General features: G+C 42.1%; 1 protein-coding gene across 2 annotated transcripts in view; it reads left to right on the forward strand.

Annotated features, from left to right (window-relative positions):
* The first annotated feature begins 8494 nt into the window (after positions 1–8494).
* The window catches only part of PREX1 (phosphatidylinositol-3,4,5-trisphosphate dependent Rac exchange factor 1), a 172816-nt gene continuing 161609 nt past the window's right edge, over positions 8495–19701 (forward strand). For both annotated transcript variants that reach the window (XM_074842850.1, XM_074842852.1), the window contains exon 1: positions 8495–8871. In XM_074842850.1, the coding sequence (XP_074698951.1) occupies positions 8710–8871 (162 nt within the window). In that variant the 5' untranslated portion in view covers positions 8495–8709. The remainder of the gene's footprint in view (positions 8872–19701) is intronic.

Here is a 19701-nt window from a genome sequence, read left to right on the forward strand (position 1 = left end):
TTTTATTGCTACATCTAATTTTAATGTTTCTGCACAAAATCAGCAAGAGAAAAAAAAAAAAGCCTTCTTTGAAAATATCAATAAGGCAGAAAAAAGTCTGATTCCCATTCTTAGTGGGACTGTTGTAGTCAATTAGTATTCTGTTAGAGCTGGGTGATGATTTCCCAGAATGTCTTTCTACTCCTACACTGTGAGCTCACAGCCCATGCACTGACCTTATATAAGTGGTTGTAATTCCATGGACTGCATCCAGCATTGATGCACGCAGCAGGGTAAAGCTATAGTTTCACAAATGGCTTTAAACTGATCTGCATATGAGTTACTGCCAAAGGAGGCAGTCCCATCCTTCCCCCAACCCTGCCCTTACCACAAGACCTTACGCCTCCTCTCATGCCAGCAGTAGCTCTCAGAGATTGCACACTGAGCCAGTCAGGGAGCAAATCTGACTGAAAAAGGACCTTTTGTTTGTTTGCCTTCCGGTTAATTTTCATCTGGATCAGCTGATCAGTTGCTGATCCCGTTCACCACAGTGTCACAAAGGATGTGGTGAAAACATGCAGCAACGTAGAAAGGGGAAAAAGGGTAGCTCACACTTAGATTGACTCAAGTCCAACCATAAAACCACAGTCTAAGTTACAGAAAGGATTAAATTTTTCCCAATTACATGAAATCAGCCCTATGGATATAAAATATGTGTGCTACAATAACCATGGGAAGAGTTTTACCCTGAATAGAAGATGCCCAGGGAGACTGTAAATGGCAAAGTTATGTATTATGACAAAGCTATCTATTTTGTGCCAATGTGATATCTAACTGGTTCAGCCCATATTTAGTAAAAGATCTTTAGTTTATCAAATGCAGACCTTCCTTACTCTTAGTATTTAGTGGAGAAGAGTTCACATACCATATCACAAATGTACATTAGGTTACTCATGTCCTCCACTATTAAAAAAGGGGGAAAAAAAGTCTATCTGACAAAAATTGCAGGTGCAGACAAAAAACAGAAATCACATCTCTGTTCAAATACATTTGGAGCAAGACCAGATTGGACGGGGCTTTGAGCAACCTGGTCTAGTGGAAGGTGTCCCTGCCCATGGCAGGGGGTTGGAACTGTGTGATCTTTAAGGTCCCTCCCAACCCAAACCATTCTGTGATTCTGTGACTCTACACTGAGTGTCCAAGCAGTGGCTGACGCAGCATGACGTTATGTCTTGCTCCTTTCCCTTACACCAGCACAGGGAGTAGGCCCCAGCTGAGTCAATCACTTAAGCATGATCTGAACTTGAGCATGTGAATGATCCATCAAACCTCTTAATCATGTTGCAGTGGAAAGCCAGAAGACGACAGATTGCTGAGCTGTTGCCAATCCCTAGCCCCCCAAATCAAGATCCACATCTTCAAAACCACTGAGGTGCATGGGAGAAAGCAGAGAATAAAACTGGAGAAAAGAGCAGATGGGTGGATGCCTGCTGGATAGTATGTAAAACATTTTCTCTCTGATCTTCAAATCTCTGCTCCATGAGCTCTGGTTATGAAAACCACACGAGTTTAGAAGTGGCTGCATGATTCTAGTCTCCACCTCTTCATTGCCTTTTTATATACATTGGTTGTGCTGACACAAAAGTAGGTGACTTTTCCTGCAAGATGTACTGATGGTTGAAAATAATACACGTGCCATTAGGAAGAAGCAATTTATAAATAAAACCAAGCACCATCATTCATGTTATTTTGTCTTCATGTACTTATAGAGAAAAAAATACAAAAGGTGACTTTTGCTTGGTTGTGTTAGCTCAGGGCAAATACTTACTTGCAATACAATCTACAAAAGTTCCAGCAGTCTCTCTTAGTACTCCCCCAAAACAATAAATTTCATAAGAATGTTTATTTGTCAGCAAAAAATGTAAGGAATTGCAAACTTGTAAATGGTTTCATATAGGGAAAAAAATCACTTAATTGACTATTTCATCAAAATCTGACAAACTTCCAATCTGCAAAATAAAAAAATGTATTAGCAAAACTAAAAAAAATCATCCTACTTCAAGCATATTTGTTTGATTCATCTTGTTTTCCCCACCCCTAATTCTGGTGCTTGAGATAAAAGTACCTAAGCCTTCTGTCAAGACAATGTTTCTCAACTTTAGAGGGTAAAGAGCATATCACATAACATTGTATGTCAGGAATAATAGAAATGTTTTCTGTACATTACTTGAAACCAAAATTGCTTAAAAATACCCTGAATTGAGCAGACCTTTTGATTAATTAAACCAAAAATCTTCTCTCAGCTCAAGAGCCCAATGAGAACCCTTAATTACATAATCAAAAATTACGCCAGGAAAGAGCATCATGAAAATCTAATTATGCACTTTTTAGTACGTGATTAGTTTTAAGTAGGTGGGTATGATTGAGGAAGAGCAAAAGAAGGGAAATATGATAAAAGAGGTGAATCAGGCAGTGGAAAGAAAAGAGGTATCAGAGAAGTGAGTAATAACAAATACAACCTTCTCCCAGGGTGTCTTCAAAATTTGGGTGTCTTGATTATAGAATGTATGAAATAAGACATGCTTCTTCCTCAATTATATGCATTTAGGATTTGACACAAAGCTCACTGAAGCCTATGAAAAGGAAACAGGCTGCATTTCCAATTAATTAGTGAGTTCAATACCAGGAATATGTTCAAAAATTTTGTCTATCTCACCTGACCTTACCATGGAAACAACTGTCCATTCTCATTGTGCTGTCCCTCTGCTAAGTGAAACTGATATAACGTTTTACAAAATGTTGTGTGCAGGTCTCATGACATAGTTTATAGTATCTCCCTCTTCTCAAATCCTCAATCCTTTTTGTCATGAAGTTGTGTTAACCTTCAGTTTTCTCTGGGATATTAGAGTTATCAAATAAGTAGGTGCATGGGGACGCCACGGAGAAGCACAAGCTTCAGCACTGCTGTCTAATCACACTCCCAGATGGCCTGAACAACACCATGGTTAAAGTCTGAGCTGCTGACTGGAAACTTGTGTGACATCGTGGGGGCCCCTTTGAGTGGGCTCTGTAAGTCGACGCTGGGAGTCATGAATTCCTGAATTCCAGCTTTGCACATATTGACACTGTGTTCTTGGGCAGCCACTTCAGCTGTCTATATCTCAGTTTCTCCATTTTCAAATGGACATAATAATACTTACCTCCTTCTGCCACACACTGTGAGTCTAATTAAGTGCTTTCAGAGTTTAACTGAATGTGTGTACAATATTATCCTCTAATCAAAGAGAATTGCACCCAACCCTGCCTAGCAATTGTTTCTTTGTTCCCCGTGCTCACTCTAAGCCTCCCTCTATTTGTTCCAAGTCACTCTGCAGTCAAGTTACCCAAGCATTTTTATTCTAAAATTATTTTTATGCTGATGTTAAAAAGGGAAATGCAAATGCTCCACTGGCAGTCTAGGTTCCTGGAGAGTGAGAACCTAAGAAATTATTTCTGAAAAGCTTATTGCAAAATACCTCTGTATATCTTGCCTGAAGATAAATCATTTGTAGAAATCAAAGGGATTAATTCTTAGCTAGAATAAATCAGCAGTGGCTTTAGTGAAATCAGTAAGCTGCAATGAATTATATAGCGGTAGGTGAAAGGTGATTCATGTCCACTACACACAGGCCAGAATGTGATTTCAATTACACTGATGGAAATCTCTATTAACTACATTATTTTGACTGAAGTTTCTAGAATTACTCTGCATATCTACAGAAACAATGACGGGTTTTAAATTAGCCACTGCCATTCAATAAACGGTTCCTGGAGTCAGGGTTTATTCTCTGCTCAGCAGCAGCCATAAAAGCAAGCAGCATTTTAGAACCTATATGGAAACATCATACAGGACATCATGGTACCACTGAACAAGTCCCTGACACACATACATCTTTAATGTATTGCAGAAGTCCATTACTGCCATCTCTAAAAGGATATAGTAGAACTGCTATAGGTAGAGAAGGGCAATAAAGATGGTCAGCCATGCGAAATGGCTTCAATATGAGGAGAATCTAACAGATTAAGGTATTTCAAGTTCATGTGGACACCACTGAGAGGAAATACACTAAAGATCTGCAAAATCTTAAGTGATGAGTAAAGCATGGACAGTGACTAAGCTCTGTTTCTTGCAAGAGTTAAAGTGCAACCCAGAAAATGATCAGATCTGAAGCAAAAGGATTTTTTTTTTTTTCATACGGTACATCATTAAATGTGGAACCAACTGGTAAAGGATCCTGGAAAAGCCAAAAGTTTAAATGTGTGAAAAAGGCTTTAGGAGCATTCGTTAGGAAATAGGCCCATTGGTGACTATTAAAAACAATGATCCATATCCAACCTTTAGCTCAGGAAATCCTTAAACTACCTTGAGCCAGGTACATCATACACAGGGCTTGAGTGCCAAAATTGTTTTTGGGATCCACCAACCTATTGATTTTCCATGAGTCCTTGGGCACTTCTGTACTGCTCAGTGAAACGGCCTGTGGATTAGTAAATGCTGAACTGAGATGGTAAATTTAGGGTGCCCCGTGGACATCATGTACCAGCTCTGGAAAGAGTGTAACTGTGATGATGTGAGCAGCAGCTCTGTGATGGCCTGCCTTTCTGCAGCACTTACTAGCTCATACGCAGCTCCACGCAAAGCTTGCTCCCAGCTTTAAGCTTCTCTTAAAGTTAGTTTGGACTGTTTGAGACCCATATTCACTAAGAGATCCAGACAAACCACCTTGTACACTAACGTACAGGAACTTATAATTCAGCAGCTCTTTTAACACAACAGTAAGACCATCCACACAAAGACCCAGTGCAGATCAATACAGGAAAGTAATGTTCAGACACCTTGTCTCTTAGATGCACACTGTACCCAACACTCTTGATTGTCCACATGCTTTTCACCACAGAGAGGCTCAATAAACTGTGAAATTGCGGTGTACTAAATTCCACTGAAAAGCTGTATAAACATTTTCATAAATCAAAGCATGTGAGGCTGGAGTTTATTTAGCACCACAAAAAATAAATAAATGTATGGGATTGGTTCATATAAATCATATATACAATGTGTGCACAGACAAGGGGTCATGCAGAATGTGTAAAGCACTTGAACATCTGCCTTTGCCATTAAGTCACATTGAAACTAAGCATAAGTGGTAATTTTTTGATGTCAGAAATAGGGATTTGATTCAAAATTTCCTTGAGTTAGCAGAAAGAACATCATTAACTTCAGCAAACTTCAGAACGGTATGCTTTTGGGCAGCCTGATGAACAGATACTCCTTTCAGAAAGAAGGTACAATGGTTAAAGGAGAATAAAAAGACACTGGGGAAGAGGCAGGTGGGTGGTTTATCAGATCTTCCTTGCTGAGGCTAAAGGGTATATCAGTATAAATTAACAAATTCTACAATCACTGTGGATTTCTAAATCTTATTCTACAGCAAATAGGGTCCCAATCACATCCCATGCAACTCTCTGGGAGCTTTCCTAGAGCCTTCAGCAGGCCAATAGTGAATAATGTTTTCTCCTGCAAGAGTGAATACAGCCAGTAAGCAGACAAACACGTAATTGATGATTATTTTCTTTGGTACTGTGATACTATGTAGAGACCTTACCACCTTGGTGCTACTGTGGTAGACAATGTACAAATATCACAGCCCCAAACAACTTACAAGGACATGTAAATTAATTACATCTTAACAAAAGATGGTGAATTTCATGGTAATTGATATGTCAGCCTCCTGATAATTGACTCCCTGACTGTTTTACAAAGTAGCAGCATTTTTTGTTTGCTTTTGAAGTGCTCACTTGAAAGAATTACTGGCAGTAAAAATTCTCTTCAAAACTGAACAGTAGTTGTAAACTACTTCCTTTTTAAAAATATAAAAAAATGAAAAAGAAGCAAAAAGAAAACAAGCTAGAAGGGACATATATTCTGTTGAAGCTTCATTCAGTTAACACACAATATCCCTTTAAAAAAATGAAAGGGCTTGCTGGCTAATTACAGATTTTTGTCTTTAAAATGAAAAGGCTTGCTAGCTACTAATAAAGTATCCATTCTGAAGTGAGGATTATGTGTATGTCTGAGATAACCATTTCTAAAAAGAGTGAAAAATCTCCCTTTAATTTTAATGTAAACTTTTTCTTAACATTTTAATCTCTGCAGCCACAAGTAACGTCCTTTTAAAAATCCTTACATCGTAATGCTTCTAATGCTGACAATAAAGCTAGAAAAGTATTTTGACGCAATGTAGCTCACACATAATGTCAAAAAAAAGGCACACACACCACAGCAGTTCAGGCATTGCTCAGATAACATCCCACTGATTCTATGATGGTCTCCTGTCCCAGTATTTGCTATGGAAATGAAATTATTGTAAGACTTTTGAGGCAAACACAAGAGACGGTTAAGAAATTAACAACTTTAACAACTTTCTCATTCAGCCACAGGGTGGGGGCGTAGCTTTGGGGATGCTGATTTTTTCTAACAGTGTATTGTTATTTAAACAGGATCTTTTAGAACAGAGTCTTGCTACTTTCCCCAAACAGCAAAACATTTTATTTTTAAAAAGACATCAGCTGGAGACACAATGAGTAAATAAATGAAAATGCTGTAGTGACTTTCAGAAGAAATCGAAAGGTTAAATATAAACAACTTGAAAGAAAACCAGTGAATTTAGAGTCTAATCTGACTTTCTGAAGACTTTGCTTCCCTGTCCTTGTCTCAGGCCTGTGCTGTGGTGCTCTTCCATCCCCCATAGTGCTCCTCAGTACAGCTGAGATCTGCATAAAACCCTGAGTTATCCCTTGCTATTCCCTTCCCCTCAGTGCTTTTCCCCCAGAGCCCCTACATTTAGGGACACAAGAGCTTTCCCGTATTTTTCTTCCCATTTTGAGCAATCGTGTTTCGGACTGACTTAGAGTGAAGGAAACATTTCTCGTTGATGAGGTTGCAGAAAGTGGTATGACAACGTATCACGAGTCATGTTTGTGAAGGTGCACGTTGTGCACCTTGACCTGAGGCAACATCATAAGGAGACGTGGCAAAGTAATATATTATTGTTACTTGATAAAGGCAATTTCCACGCCTAGGACTGAAAACATCTTAGATATTTTCTTTATACTGCAGACCTGCAGCCTGCTGCAACTATATCTTGACCAAAGAGCTGTTTTTTCATTTCATGTAATAGGATATCCATGAAGCCTTCAGGATGACAGGATTGTCTATGTTAGACTGCCACCATTTGCTCCTGAATAGAAAACTTAACCAGAATAAAGAAAATCAGTCACGACAGAAAAAAAGTTGCTGTTAAGGTAGAATACCCAAAGAGGTATTTTGTTTTAGCCTGAGGAAGATGATGATTTATTACATTATTTGTGTGATTAAGGGAATAGATTTGATGTGTCTCTACCCTTATGCCACTTAAAAGTTCACATTAAAATTTCCTCTTGAAACTATTTTTCTTAATTCAAAATAAATATGTATTTGTAGTTTGACAAAAGCATGGCAGCTTTCTTATGGTGCAATGAAGATGTTTGGGTACGAATCAAGTTACCTTTTTGGAAGTCAGTGGGAGCAGCACTCAGTCACAGGATTCGGTCTATTTTTGTGCGCAATTTGCCCTGTTCACCCCCCGCCCCCCCCCCCCCCCCCCCATGCCTCGCGCTCACTTTGCACAAGCAGTTACAACTAACCTAAAAAACCAGTTATGAAACACATTTGTCGTGTATATTCTCTGTTGGCATGGATGTCTCGATAGCTATTTCTGCGTATGTGTCCGTTCTGGTGCGTGTGTTCCCTTCGCGCTCCTGGGTTCGAGTTGTGTTTGTGTGTCCGCCCCTCGGCGCTGCGCGGGGCGGGGGCACCCTGGGTGCTCTGTCCGTGCAGAGCCGCGGGTGTTTCTCTAACACTGTGCTAATGTGAGGGGGGGGAGGGGGGGTCCCGTGGCCGGGTGTGCTGTGTCAACGTAGTGCGTGGGGTGCGAGTGCGGTGTAGGGGGTGCAGGTGCATGTGGAGCGCGGGGAGATGGGGGACGTGGGTGCGGGGTGTGCGGGGTGCGCGAGGCACGTGGGAGGGTGTAGGTGTGGGGGGTGAGGGAGTGCGGGTGCGAGGCAGGTGTGAGGGGGTTTGTGCTGTGAGGGGCTGCGGGGGGGGGTGAGGAGAGGAGGGAGCGCGGGCGTGTGCGTGCGTGCGTGTGTGTGGGGGTGTGTGTGTGTGTGGGTGTTGTGGCTGGGCGGGGGGGGGGGGGGGGAGGGCCAGGACGCGCTCCCGCCGCCCCGCTCCCGCCGCCCCGCCCCCGCCGCCTGACCCCCCACCCGCCCGCGCTCTCGCCCCGCCAGGCCGCTGCCCGCCGCTGGCCCGGCCAGGCCCCCAGGGGCCGGGCTCCGCCGCCTTCGCCCTCCCCGTCCCGCCCTCCCCGCCCGCCTCTCGCTTCCCCCCCCCTCTCCCCGCCGCCGCCGGGGCTTCCCTTCCCTCTTCATTCAGCGCTGCCTCGCCGCGCCGCTACCCCGGCATGTCCCGCAGCCGGGCTCCCCTCAGCGACCGGCCCCTGTAGCGCCTCCACCCGCGGGCGAGGCAGGGCCGAGGGGCGGTAGGGGCTGCCGTTGCCCACCCGCGCCGGGCACCGCGCGGCCATGGGGGGCTCCTGAGGCGGCCGAGGAGAGTGGCGGGGAAGCGGAACGCCTCGCCCCGCGGCCGCCACCATGGAGGCGCCGCCGCCGCCGCCACCCGGCGCCCCCAGCGCCGCGGAGCCCGCCGGCTGCCCCAAGGACACCGACCGCCAGCTGCGCCTCCGCCTCTGCGTCCTCAACGAGATCCTCAGCACCGAGCGGGACTACGTGGGGACCCTCCACTTCCTGCAGTCGGTGAGCGGCGCCGCGGGGCGCGGGCGGGGGAAGCCCCCTCAGGGGCACCGGCGGGGCTGGGCGGCCCGGCGCGGAGCGGAGCCGGCTCCTCCCCGCGCGGGCCGGGGGCTGCGAGTGTGTCGCGGCGGCGCTTGGCACAACTTGTGGGAAGTACCCGGGGCCAGGCCCGCTCCGCCGAGGGGGAGTTTCTTCAGCTCGGGAGGCTGGGAGCGGGGGGATGTGCGAGGGGCCGGCGTGGGTCCGCCGCGGGCAGAGCGGGGCCGCCAGCAACCGCGTTTTCTCCTCCGGCGAGGACGAGCGCCCCGGCCGGGGCGCGGGCGGGGCCGGCTCGGGCCGCGGGAAGCACGCGGGTGTCGCTGCCGAGCGGCGGGGGGACGGGGACGGCTCCAGAAACGAATGTGCCTTTCGGAACGCCTCGTCCCTTTTGTTGGTGTGGTTTAGAAGTTGCTGTTACACCCACTTGGAAACTCCACCCTTACTGCCTGTTATTTATAAATAAATATTGTATGTATTTTGCTTTAATGGTAAACATAAATATGTGATTGGGCCGGGTGTGGCTGTGCATGTGGAGACGATTATACCCGCCTCTGAAATTATCCGTGGACTAGTGCAGAAGTAAAGCTCCATCTGGACATTTCCTTTTTCTTATATAGGTTCTAGATGTGGAATTCATCAGCATACCACCACACTCCTGCAAATAACCTAGAGCCTGCAGTAAAAGTTACTAGATAACAGATATGCCATAAAAAAGAAGAAGAATAAACTATTTGATCACACAGAGATCAAGAATCAAAGCAAGGGAAGTCTCTGCAGAGATTTCAAAAAGATTTGGACAGGGCAGAAATTCTTTTTGGTCTTTTGCTAGATAACTGCTAAACCCTGATTTCATCTAAATGGGCTTAGACTCTGGACCCTTTTTGACTTGTCTTTCTGGCAAGGTTTTTGTTTGGTTTTTAAAATTAGTTTCTCTTCAGTGTTTTTCAGATTCACCCAAGTGGCAAACTGTCTAGCAAAAAAACCTGAAAAGGATGTAGTTGCTTTAGGAACTAGTCTCTTCTTAAACCCTCCATTTCTCTCTCAAATAGTTGAACTCAGAGTCTTTCATTTCAGAAAGCTTCTGACTGAAGTGCCAGTTAGCTTCCTTTAGAACTGGGATTCTGTCTCAGTGGGAGGAGATTCTTAAAAAAGCTGCAAGTTGCAGATGTGCCCCACCCTACAGACAAAACAAAACAAAAAAACCCTCAGAAAACTCCTCTGTCCTAAGTACTGAATTTGAGATTTTGTCAGCTGCAGGCTGGAATGTGGATTCAAGCTGCCTATATTTTTACCTTCAGTTCTTACAGCTAAATGCATTCACAGTGTTAACTAATGGCACTTTCGTATATTAAAAAACACAAAACAAGTCTTTTATTTATTTATATTCATTAACTTGGCAGTTTTCATGAGAGCAGTAGTGAGTAATATGCCTTAGGTAATGGCAGGAGAAGATGCAGAGAACACTTGGCTGTGATCTCAGGATGGCACTGCAGTCAGAGGCCTTTGCAGTCACTTCGTTATTAGCTACTAGGTGTAGCTTGACTGTAGTAGTATCTTGGGGGGTTGATTCTGATAGTATGGCTTTACCCCCTATGGAGTTTGTGTTTTGGTGATTAAGTTTGAATAAAGCACTGAGGGATAGCATCTTTCTGATCTCTAGGCCTTGGTTTAGAGCAGCATTCACACACAGGCTTAACTTTAAGCATGTGTCGAATGTTCATGTGCTGTGCTAAATAATGACAGTTTCTTCAATCACTGACCTAGTTCTAATGGGCTGAATCTCTGTACAACTGCATTCAGATAGTTGAATGGTGTTGGCACCAAGGAAGGGAGAATGAGGATCTACTGCAGTATGTAAGGGTAAAAAGAGCGGTAGTGGGATGAAATTTTTAAAAATAAAATTTGGAGTGAGAAATATTTTCTGTATAAAGTTGGTGGATGGCCATAACTTAAAGCCTCCTAGCAAGATATCACAAATAAAATAATTCTGCCCTACTCCCACAGCTGACGTGACATGCAAGGATAAGGTCATCTAGATGGTCACTGGAATTGCAGGCAGTTATAGGGCAAAAGTTTTGCCTTACGACAACAATTAAACTAATGCTGTAGCACTGGGACCCTGTATTCTCAAATCTACTTGGGCCTCACAAATGAAGTCCACTTTACTCCCATTAGTTTGTTTTTGTGAGTGCTCTGACGTTACTGCATAGGAACTGCTGCTCCTGCCCCATGGGTCTCTTTCTTATCATCTCATGTTCTATGTGAGTAGCACTTACCCAGTGCAAAATAAATGTAAACTATTACACTTTCTGGGGTAATGCACCTAGTTAACACTCAGATGTGGCTGGGTGATGTTAGGGCTTTTTTTAATAGTGTGAATTGTACTGAAAGTGATTATACTTCCTTATGTTGCAGAAGCAATTTTGACTTGTGGAGAAAAGACTGCAGTTCCTCTGTACAGGACAGCTGCAGTTCCCAGATCTTATGGAAACTTGTTCCTGTCAAACACGAGAGGAGAGATATGCAGGGCACAGGTTCCTTTGCTTAAGAAACTTTAATAGCTTTGATAAGTAAAGGAAGGCTAAATCTCATATATTTCTATCGTCAGAATGAGTTTTCTGGACAGTTGTGCTTTAGAAAAAGGTTAGGTGAGGGAATTTGTGCTCTTTGTTAAATATTTGCTATTGAAGCCCTAGTCCTCATTAAGTATTCTCAATAAACAATGTTCTAAAAAGCAAACAACTAAATTCTATGGGTTTATTCACAGCACTGAGGTTGCTTGCTAGCAGCAGCTTCCTGTGTTCCCTAGTAATGCAGAAGAATCTCTTAAGTGTTTTAATACTATGGATTTGAAAATAAATCAAAGTAACTTCGATTTATTAGGAGTATTTTGGTCCTTTTTAGAAGACCAATATGTGACCATGTTAAAGGAAAAGTATGCTTAGAAACCTTTTCTTGCTAAGCTGCAGGAAAAGTAGGTTTGCTGTAAACATAAGGGCTCAATCCTTATTTGCTTTGCCTAAAAGATTGTGGTCTTATTTTGCTTCTATAGATCAATAAAGTGGGTATCGTTAAAGTTATAGAGCATGGAGTTCTCTTTTCTCACGATAAAAATTGCGTTACTCACCATGAAGAACATTTTTGCTGTGAGATTTGTACACATTTAATAAAAATGCTCTAGATGTTTACCTATTTTAAAAAAATTTAGTCTCTAGAATCTGTTAGATTTCACACCTCAAGTAATTTTGACAAATATCTGCAAATTTAACTTAGATGTCCCATGCCACTACAGCTAAATTAGGCTTTTCAGTCTGTTAGGTTTAATACATACAGTTATTTTTCACTGTGTATGTTGTTTGTAACATTTTTATTACGTTGAGTTTTGGACACAAGAAGGCGTTCCTAGCCAGTTTTGCTCCCGTTTAGTTTCTGGAACTCCTGTTGATAGGTCGTGTTACAGTATTATGTATCAGAACTGTCAAGAGAGTGAAACCCAGTAGTGTTTCTCTGTGGTTTGTTCCAGATCTCAGAAGATGAGATGATCAATTCTGAGGGATACAGCTTTTTTTTTTTTTAACCAGTCTGGTTTTTATATTAAATGGTAATACAATACAGATATGATACTCATGCATCTAATGGTTTTGATGGTCTTACTTTTCCCAGATTAAGCCTCAAAATGAGGAGTTACCATGCTGAGAGAAGACTAACTCTTTTCCAGCAGCTCATAGCTGATGGTCTGAAGTTACTAATTTAATCATGAATATCCACAAGCTGTGTTGTGTCCTGTCTTATCTGCCATTTTGTTAGGTAGGTATGATGTTGCAAAATAGGGGCTTCTCCTTGAAGAAATGCTGTGTAAATCAGGAGTATTAATAGATAATACTGCAGATATGTTACTAACTTTACTAATAAAGGCTCGTTACACAGCCAAGCCTTTTAAGCAGCAGGGAGAACTACAGGGAATGGATGAAAAGGTACTGCTGCCAACGTCATTAAAGAACTACTGATCAAATAAGAAGCAAGTGGAAAATTGTTAGAAGCTAATGGAACTTTACTAAAAGTTACTGATGGAGTAAGATAAACTTCAAAGAGATAAAGGCAGATAATTCTGTTGTAAGTCTCTGATGAGATCACAAACCATAAGGATTTTCAGTCTCCAGACTTCAAGATTCAATTAATCCTTTGGCCTCTTTTAACTCTGCAATGTACGCAGAAATGTTTACATTTTATATGTGATCTTGTAAATATTTCTTTTCTATGTGACAAAATTAAACCAGGGGAGAATTTAGTTTGAGTGACCAGTTGGGTAAATGTCAAAGCATTTGTCTGGTGCCATGCAGTCTTGTACATGAATATGCAGCTGACAGCAGAGTCTTTGGGAACCAAGGTGCAATGTCCGCATGTTGCAGCCCTTAAGCTTACCCATTTTCTAGGTATCTGTTCTTGCCTGCGTTGTCAATGGAAATGTTGACTATGGAAAAGTCGCAGACAATTCATTGAGAAAAGAAAGGTTGTGGTTGGTTTGAATGCCACATGGTCATTCCACAGAATCCCAGTCAAATCTGTGATACTAATATTGCAGTAATTAAAGACCAACTTTCAAGTAAGGAGATACAGGAGCCCTGAGCAATTTCAGACATACTCATTGACCATCATTCTACAAACAGATTGAATAGTGGCCACTCACTGTTAGATGTTATTTAAAGGTTTGGTTTACCAGTTTGTAGATATAATCATATGAATTACATGTGGAAGTGTAGTAACAGTAATTATCCAATACACTAGATTGCAAAGGTAGGTATTTTGTTGCATACACATTTTTTTTTTTTTGCCATCCTTTAATTTCACTGAGCACTTAGCTGTAGCCTGCATATGCAGCTCCCACAACTTAGGTAATTGCAAGTATGGAAAGCCAAATTCTTCTCCACATTGTATATAAATGCAGCTCTTTTATCTTTCCAGAGACAAACCACCAACTTGTAAATTTTAATGTCAGAATGACAGGATGTACTTTGGCTTGAGCAATTGCTGTGTGTTCTGTGCATGCATGAAAACTATGAAAGTTGAACTGTCTTTATCAGACAGGTATCAAGTTGGATAAGTAGTTGTACCAGGACTATTTTTAGGTTTTAACATTATGCCATCCTTTATTTTTATATGAAGGCTAGAAGTCTTTTTCCATCTTATTAGTTGTATAAATATGTTACGTTAGGACGCGTGCCATCAGATAAATTAACCCACATCCTACAGGCTCAAAATATTTATGTTATGCTCCCTTTTTTTGCTTGCTTTGTAGTTGTAATTGATCTAGTATCTCTGGATTTTGCACTCCACCCATCTTGAAATATGATAAGTATCACAGGCTTTTTTTTTTTTTTGTATTTCACAATCTTGTTTGCATCCAAGATTAGGGCTCTGGTGCTCAGATAGAGTAGCAAACAGACCATTTGTCTCAGCTGTGAGGTGTGGTTTCCTGTCCTACCCTGTTCTCTGCCTGTTTCACCCTCAGTAGATACAGATAAACTCTGGTTATGGAAGGTGAACCATATGGTTTGGGTAATGTTGCTCCTTTATTATAAGACAGCTAAAAGAGCAATTGGGGCGAGGAAGGAGAAGGAAAAGGAAATTTGTTTGGAAATGACCTAAATTAGCTTTGCTGTTCTGTTATTTCAGTCAGTTGGTCACGTGCAGTCACCTATAGCCAGTTATGATTGCAAATGATCAAGATTTTCTACTGTTGAGACTTAACATGGGACATTCTTCTTAAAAGTCTGGTTCCTGACACATGTAAATTGAGGAAGATTGCAGCTTTCATTTTAAATGGCACGTTTGTAGCCCTCCTGGTGGTAAAGCAAAGTTTGAAGATATAACATTAGGGTAATATAAATGCTCATGAACTTTTAGGGGCTTGTGTCATGACTCTTGAATATTTGGGACTGGAAATTCTGCTGTTGGAGTTTTCTATTTGGACTAAGTGTAGTGCAAAATTAGCCGCTAAAGGCTGAAATGCAAACAGATGAAAAGGTTCTTCTGCACTGGATACAAAGAGAGAATGTGAAGAAAACAGTCTGGATGTAGAAAGTGAAGCAGAAGTGAAAAACAGAAAAGCAAAACTGCAAATAGAAAGCTCTGAAAATATTTATTCATCTGAGCCTGTGGTCTGCAGAGCCCAGTTTACAAGCCACAGGTCTAAGAGCAGCGATGGAGGATACAGAATTCCCATGTTTTCTTCTGCTCTGAGATGCACATCTGAGCTTAATTTTTCACTTGGAAAATTGTGTGACCAGCCCATGCCTTTTGCAATGAGGCTTTGCAAATCAAAGGTATATGGGAGTACAGCAGATTTTTCATATGAACAAAGTTGTTTAGTTCTTTTTGCACTCCACAATGAGAAATATCAATAAATCCCCTGTGTAGTTTCACTGGCTTACTGCCACATAGGTGAGAACTAAACCTCTTTTCTCTGTGCTCCCCTTCACTCTTTCCAGCTTGGTGTGTATCTGACCCTCGTTATCCTTTATCTCTGGCCCACTTTGGTCTCATTACATCCTTCAGAATGAGGTGTTTGACCTGACTCTGGCTCTGCATCTCTCCCTCCTCTCAACTGCAGTGATATCATCAATCAGTCCTATTGCCATTTGTCCCTCCCTCTCACTTCAGGGATGCCAGTTGTTGGCTGAACATGTGTTGTGATCTCTGGGGGGGAGGGAGAGGCTGCCCTGTGCTTCCCAGGCCCACACTGGTGCCTCTGCCACAAAACTCACTTGCAATAGTAGTCTGGGAGCTGAGTGAGTGTAAGGGAGGGACAGAGACCCTGGGCTTTGGTAGGAAAGGTCATGTGGATCAAAAAGTGAAACAAGCATCACAGCAGAAATTATTTGAGTGAGTTGGATGCATGTTTGATTTTACACAATTTTGGGCTGATTTTTATAGGAAGCAGACTGATACCCATTACGGGAGCTTGTTTGTCCCTATAGTAAGAGAAAAAGTTTGAAAGCTTTACTAATTTTCCACTTCCCAGGTCACACAGTGTTTGTGCTGTAGGCAGGAATACTGCCTTGCAGGGATGGGAAATGTGGTTCTACAATTTTACATCATATCATAGAATCATGAAAAGCAGTCTTGGAGAAGATCTTGACAAACCATCCCATCATGTTCTCATCTGAAAGGAGGATCATTTCTGATGGTTTATCCTGGTGTTCAGATGTCCTTATTAGAAATGTCTTTCTAATGCCTAGCGTAATGGCTAATGCCCTCTTTTTGCAGTGAGCACAGAGGTAATCTATTTCTCATAGAAAAATGTGCATCAAACCCTCAAGTATGTCATGGATGTTTTCACATTTTGTTTCAAACTACACTAAATTGTCAAATTATTTAACTTTTTTCCTCAAAAACTATTTAATTTTACCTCTGATAATTCCTGTGCCATTATCTGGGTTCTCTAATCTATATCTTTCTTGAACTCTAGTGCCTGAAATGCAGGCACGAGACACTCCTGAGGCTTTAGCAGTACTGAGTGAGGGAGTGAATTACTTCACATTTTTTGTTCATTATACAGAAGTATTATTGTGGCACAGGAGCCTTAAGAAACGTTTATCTGAGTTTGTACCTATGTTTGAGGACAACTCATTGCTCATACCAGTGCCCATGACTAGGTGCCTGCATAGTGGATTTATGGAAGCGGTCTAACATTTAGACTTCTGGGATGTACCCCAGTGTTCTGGGCAACACTGAACCCTACTTATTGGGAAGAGAGTGATGTGTTTTCAAGCCAGCTTTCCTATGTTCAGATCCTGGCAGTCCCAGAGGCATCTCACTCTGAGAGAGTGAGGCTTGAAAAAGCAGGATCTCCCAAGTGAAGTGTCTACCTGCAGGCACCCAGATGAGTCCGTGACAGATGAAGCTTTTGAGAAATTACTTATTTCTGTTGCCTGCCTATTGTTTCCTTCAGGCACTTGCAAGAAAATATAAGGGACTATGTGTGAATTTCCCTCTTTTTCCAGCTATAGAATCCCTTTTCTGTTTTTGTTTTCAGCCTCAAATGGATTTGCAGCCTGCAATGGGTGTTTTCCTGCTAAAGGCCTTGCACAGTTGTGATGTGTTTTAGAATGTGAATGGCAGCGTATATTTTGACTTTGCACAGTGATTTCAAGAATCACCAATGGCAGTCTATACTGGTCACCACCAGAGACCATATATCTGCTTATCCCCTTGGCCTTCATTATCTACAAAGACTACCATCAGTTTTCTTGTATGAAGTGGGGATTTAATGAAAAAGCTTTGCAGAAACCTTATTTGACTTCTTGCATCTTATTGGACCAGTCCTTTCCTGTGGCAAAGACTTTCAAATCTCCTGCACTTCATCTCCTTTATTGAGATACTCTTGAAATTAGGAAATAAAAATATATTCTGTGGCCTCATCTAGTTTGTGAAGATTTTTATTTTTCATTGGCAAATAGCAATTGCCATGATTGCAGAAATCAGTTTTGTGGATCAAATCTTTGAAATTGTCCCAAATGGTTGTATCTCCCTGTTTCTCTGACTGCATGGCTAGGTTTCTTTGCAGTCATCTTTCAGCTAGGCCCTTTTGTTTTGTGCTTTAGATGACATGAAAGCACGTGTAGTTCACTAATACTGCTGCTTATTACCATTGCCTTTGTATTGTGGTGGGATACTTAATCCATATTTACATGGCAGTATTTCCATTAAATGCTCTGAATTGACAGATGATCCCTTGATTAGTGTAATCAAAGGTGATGCTGTTTCAGAGTGCATGAAGGCTGTTTGAATTAAGGACATAAAAAATAGGGTTGGACTTGTGGCACAGGCTGGCTGCTCTTTCCTCCTCTGTCAGGGTGGCTTCAATCCATTCCTCCCCTGCCCCCCTTTTTGTCTTGTCTCAGTGTTTTGCGTTGTGTTTTCAACTTGTGTTGAAGCAACCAGTCCTGTCTATTTGAAGGATGGACTGGAAGCATCACTGTCTCCCCATGTTTCTTATCTATTTTGAAGAGTTCCCATTTAGCAGTGGGAATGACTGCAGCATTCTCAGCCTTTAACAGCTAGAGGCAAGAAAACGATTTGAAATAAGCAACAGTGTAATTTCTCAATCAGTTACAGAGACTTCATTGTGGAGCAGTGCAGTTCATGCAAAGCCATCTCTCATACAGAGACTGAATGCTACCTTTTACTACTTTTCCCTGCTGGATCACAAACTGAGGCTTGGACTGGGGGTTGCACCAAGAGCGTGCTTAAGACCAGAGCAAAGTCTTGGATTTTAATATTACTGCAGATGAAGATTCCTGCTTGATTGCCTAGCCAAGCCTGGTTAACACTGCCTTCTGCACATGTGAGTGAGTCAAGCTGTAGCAGACATTCAGAACTGCAGTAGGTCTGTACTGGGAGAGAACCTTAAGGTTGTTATCTGGAGACTAAAATGCCTGACTCCTGCATATACGCTCTCCTTCACCTTTCTGTAGAAGCCACTCATCTGAAGAGGCCTTGGCTCCTTTTGAACTGCAGATCTCAAGACCAGAATAAGCGAAAACAGCTCTGTGGCAAGAAAACAGTTCCTTCACTCTTCCTAATGAGCCCTCCTCCATAGAAGAGTAACTCATTGCTTACACAGCTGATAGCCATATGTCAAGCCATGAGATAGCAATTGCCCAAAGCTGAATGGGAGCTCTGATGGGTCCCTTGAAACCTAGTGACAGAAAGACAGCTATTGACCATTTTGGGCATCATGATGCTTATGTATGAAAGCCCACCTGCTTTTCCACCCAGTGCTATTGGCAGAAGAACTTGTCACAAACTGGTTGGCAACGTGACTTCCTACAGTTCCGGAAACAGCTGCAATTTTATGCCATGTATCTTTGAGTTGCAAAAAGGGTAATAGATTTCAACACCTTGGTTATTTCAAGGTAGGGTGGTTATTGAGATGATGGGACTGTGGAACTGAATTAAAGGAACATCTCTGTTCATGTAAGGGTATTGGGCCAATCTCACTGCTATTGCCATTGCTATAATTATTTTTATGGAAGCATATCAGCCATACAAATAATACCTTGCTGCAACTTATCTGATGTCTCGTGACTCACTGAGTAAATTTTGTGACCGTTCTCAACCCAACTTTCATTTTCTACTTCTGGTTTTGCTTGTGGTCAGTTCTTGTGCCAACAGGTGAATTTGTTGGTTCCCAAACCACTTAGGTTATGTAAAGTGAAGGCACTTTTTTTTTTAACAGGTACTGTATTTTAGTCATTAAAAATCTTTGTAGACTAGTCATCATTTAGTTGGCCTAGTCATACAGTGGTTTTGGTTTTTTTTTTTTTTTTTTTGAAGGAGCAAACACTCTAATATGCTGGGTGCTGATTATATATTCCCTGTGGATTTGTCAGTTGTTTAGTTGCCACTGTCTAAGAGCTAGGGCCAACATTTTCAGGGCTTCTTCAAGGATATATTAGGAACTGCTTGGTTGTATATTTTGGGTGTGAAACTTGATGTGATTGGGCTAGGAGTCTGACTTGCACAAATCAGGCTGCTGGTTTAATTGTGAACCAGTGTCATTACCAGTGATACCAAACCCACGTTCTTTCTGCTAATGTGTCTTCCCCTAATGTGTCAGAATGAGCAAATATTGATAGTTGAAGGGGCACACTACTCACCTCTTCCCTGACTGGACCACTTTTAAAGAGAGAGGCTAGCACAGTCCTCTGCAGCTGGTGACCCTGACTGCTGAGATTGCCACCAAGGAGTGATGCTTGTCTTTGTGATCTGAGCAATTTATTAAGAAGCAAC

This window comes from Strix aluco, chromosome 17, assembly GCF_031877795.1.
Source record: "Strix aluco isolate bStrAlu1 chromosome 17, bStrAlu1.hap1, whole genome shotgun sequence".
Classification (NCBI taxonomy): domain Eukaryota; kingdom Metazoa; phylum Chordata; class Aves; order Strigiformes; family Strigidae; genus Strix; species Strix aluco.